This window comes from Vombatus ursinus, unplaced genomic scaffold, assembly GCF_900497805.2.
Source record: "Vombatus ursinus unplaced genomic scaffold, bare-nosed wombat genome assembly UNPS02014808.1, whole genome shotgun sequence".
In the NCBI taxonomy this organism is placed as follows: domain Eukaryota; kingdom Metazoa; phylum Chordata; class Mammalia; order Diprotodontia; family Vombatidae; genus Vombatus; species Vombatus ursinus.
Window position 1 is genome coordinate 2362889 of NW_020954586.1, and position 2339 is coordinate 2365227.

The 2339-nt window shown below is 52.5% G+C and overlaps 1 protein-coding gene across 3 annotated transcripts in view; it reads right to left on the minus strand.

The window, feature by feature from the left end:
• INPP5D (inositol polyphosphate-5-phosphatase D) overlaps positions 1 to 1732 on the minus strand; it is a 134886-nt gene extending 133154 nt beyond the window's left edge. For all 3 annotated transcript variants that reach the window (XM_027875252.1, XM_027875250.1, XM_027875253.1), the window contains exon 1: positions 1456 to 1732. In XM_027875252.1, coding sequence (XP_027731053.1) covers positions 1456 to 1589 — 134 coding nt within the window. In that variant the 5' untranslated portion in view covers positions 1590 to 1732. The remainder of the gene's footprint in view (positions 1 to 1455) is intronic.
• Positions 1733 to 2339: the final 607 nt, after the last annotated feature.

Sequence of the window (2339 nt, forward strand, 5' to 3'; positions counted from 1 at the left end):
CTCTCTCTCTCTCTCTCTCTCTCTCTCTCTCTCTCTCTCTCTCTCTCCATTCTAGCCTTCCCCTCTTGCCTCCCAAGATCCCAAGATCCCTCCTTTTCCTTAAGCCCCTCCATCATGTCTGTTGCACAGTTACCCTTTCTTTCTGCCTTCCACCTCTTGCTCTCATCCCCTCATGAAGGCCATCTCAGCAGAACACAATACCCATGGGCCTCCTCTTTTGCATGTTGCGGAACACAGGATTCCTGCAGCCCATTTCAGGTGGGCACACCCTTCCCTGGAGCCTGTGTTTGACTGCCCAGACCAGTTTACAGACCCTGGTTCCCCATGGGGGCAAGGGGGAGCACAGAGTACTCAGCAGGGATAGATCAAGCAGCAGGTGGCAAGGGGTTTTTTTTGGGGGGGGGGCAGGAAGGGGGACAGAACAGGGGGGCAAAGGGGGGAAAGACAAGACAGGTCAAGGGGCAAGGAGAGTGGGGCTTAAAGCTATAGGTACATTTGGTTCCTTTTGACCCTGCCATTGAGAATGTCAGTTTTAGATGTTTTTAAAACCATTTTTCTGACTGATCCAATCTCTCTTCCTTGACTGTTAATTGAAGGACCCTGGTTCCAAGGAAGTATGGATTCTTATCACATAATCTCAGGCCTGATTTTAGAACTAGGTCTTTTTTTTTAAAACACACACACACACACACACACACACAAATAAAACCCACAAAAATTCTGAGTCGGGAGGGAGGGGTGGTTATCTGAGGGCTCTTAGCCCCTTAACATCTACCCTGCCTGGCTAAGATCAGAGCTTGGACCTCACCAGAAGAGGCCCAACCATCATAAAAGCTGGCCCAGTGTCTCCTCCTTGCCCCTCCAGCATCTAGGGGAAGGCGGACATTATCCGTGAGACCTCTCACTTTCGATGGCCTCATACCCTTTCTGCACAAGTCAACCTCAGCTCTGAAGGAAAAGTTCCAACCAAGCAGAACGCCCATACCTCCGGGGGACAAATAAAGCTGGGCTGATCCCCAGCTGCAAAGGGCCATACAACAGAAAACCCTCACCCTCTCGGAGCCCCAGACGGGGCCAGACTTTCTTGTGTTTTAGGGGGACCTCGGATTAGAGCGAGCAGTGACCTTGCGCACCATCATTTAATGTTGCTCTTATTTTACCAAGTAGGAAAGAGGCTTTTCCAACAAGTCACGGAGTCAGGATTTGGACCCAGGATGCGGGATCACAGATTCCGAGCTCATCTAGCCCAATGCCCTCACTTTACAGATAAGGAAACGGAGGCAGAGGGGACGGGGAGAGAGGCTCGGCCCAGGTCCGGTGGGTGCGAACGGAGGACGCTGCTCCCTGGGGCCCTGGGTTGTCTGTGAAGCCAAGGGTCAGGATAAGGGCTGTGCACATGGCAAAGAGAGGGCAAGGCTGGGGCAGGCCTGATGGGGAAGAAGGAACCATACTTACAAGACGCAGAGAGCGTATGCCCGGGAGATGGATTCACTGGCCCTCACTAGGAAGCTCCCGTCTTTCCCGGTCTTGGAGAGCAACTCCTCGGCCTTTGAACGGGTGATGTTCCCATGATTCCAGCAGTGGACCATGGCTGCCGCTTTGGGAGAGTGGCCGCGGGCCGAGCCCTGACCACTCAGCCCCAAGGCCACACCGGGCAAACAGCCACCGGCCGATGGGTAGGAGAAGCCCCTGAAACGTTTAGTCCGCTGTCCCCAGAGCAGCTGCGGCTCTCTCTCTGCCTTGACTTCCTGTTTCAGACGCTCTGAGAGGGAAAGGAAATTGAGCTGTGGAGGACTTCCTCATTGCAGAAACAGAGAGAGAGAGACAGAGAGACACAGAGACAGAGAGATACAGACAGAGACGAAGAGACACAGAATGAGAAAAAGAGAGACAGAGACAGAGAGGCAGAAAAAAAGAGAAAGACTGGCAACACCCAGAGAGACACCCGAAGAGAGGCAGAGAGAGACATCAGCCTCCTACCCAGACCTCCTTCAAGGCCCCACCCTATTCTATCACTCAAGTTCTCCACATCTCTCTCCATCAATAATGGGCATTTCTTGGTGGCCCCCCCCAAAAAAATCCACATGGTTGTCCTTCGGTTGTTTTCTTTCTGCCCCAACAATAGGTAACTTAACTCTATTGATACTCTGACTCTGTGTCTCCTCGCAAGGTTTTAAAAAGAGGGGGCTGAGGTGCCCTACGAGCCAAGCTCTCCACAGGCTAGGGGAGGTGAGAGCCTTCATTTCAACATTTATAGAGTGCCCAACTGTGTGCCTGGCACTAAGGATAAGAAGAAGTTATTGATATAGTGCCTGCCCCCAAGGAGCTTCCATTCCGTG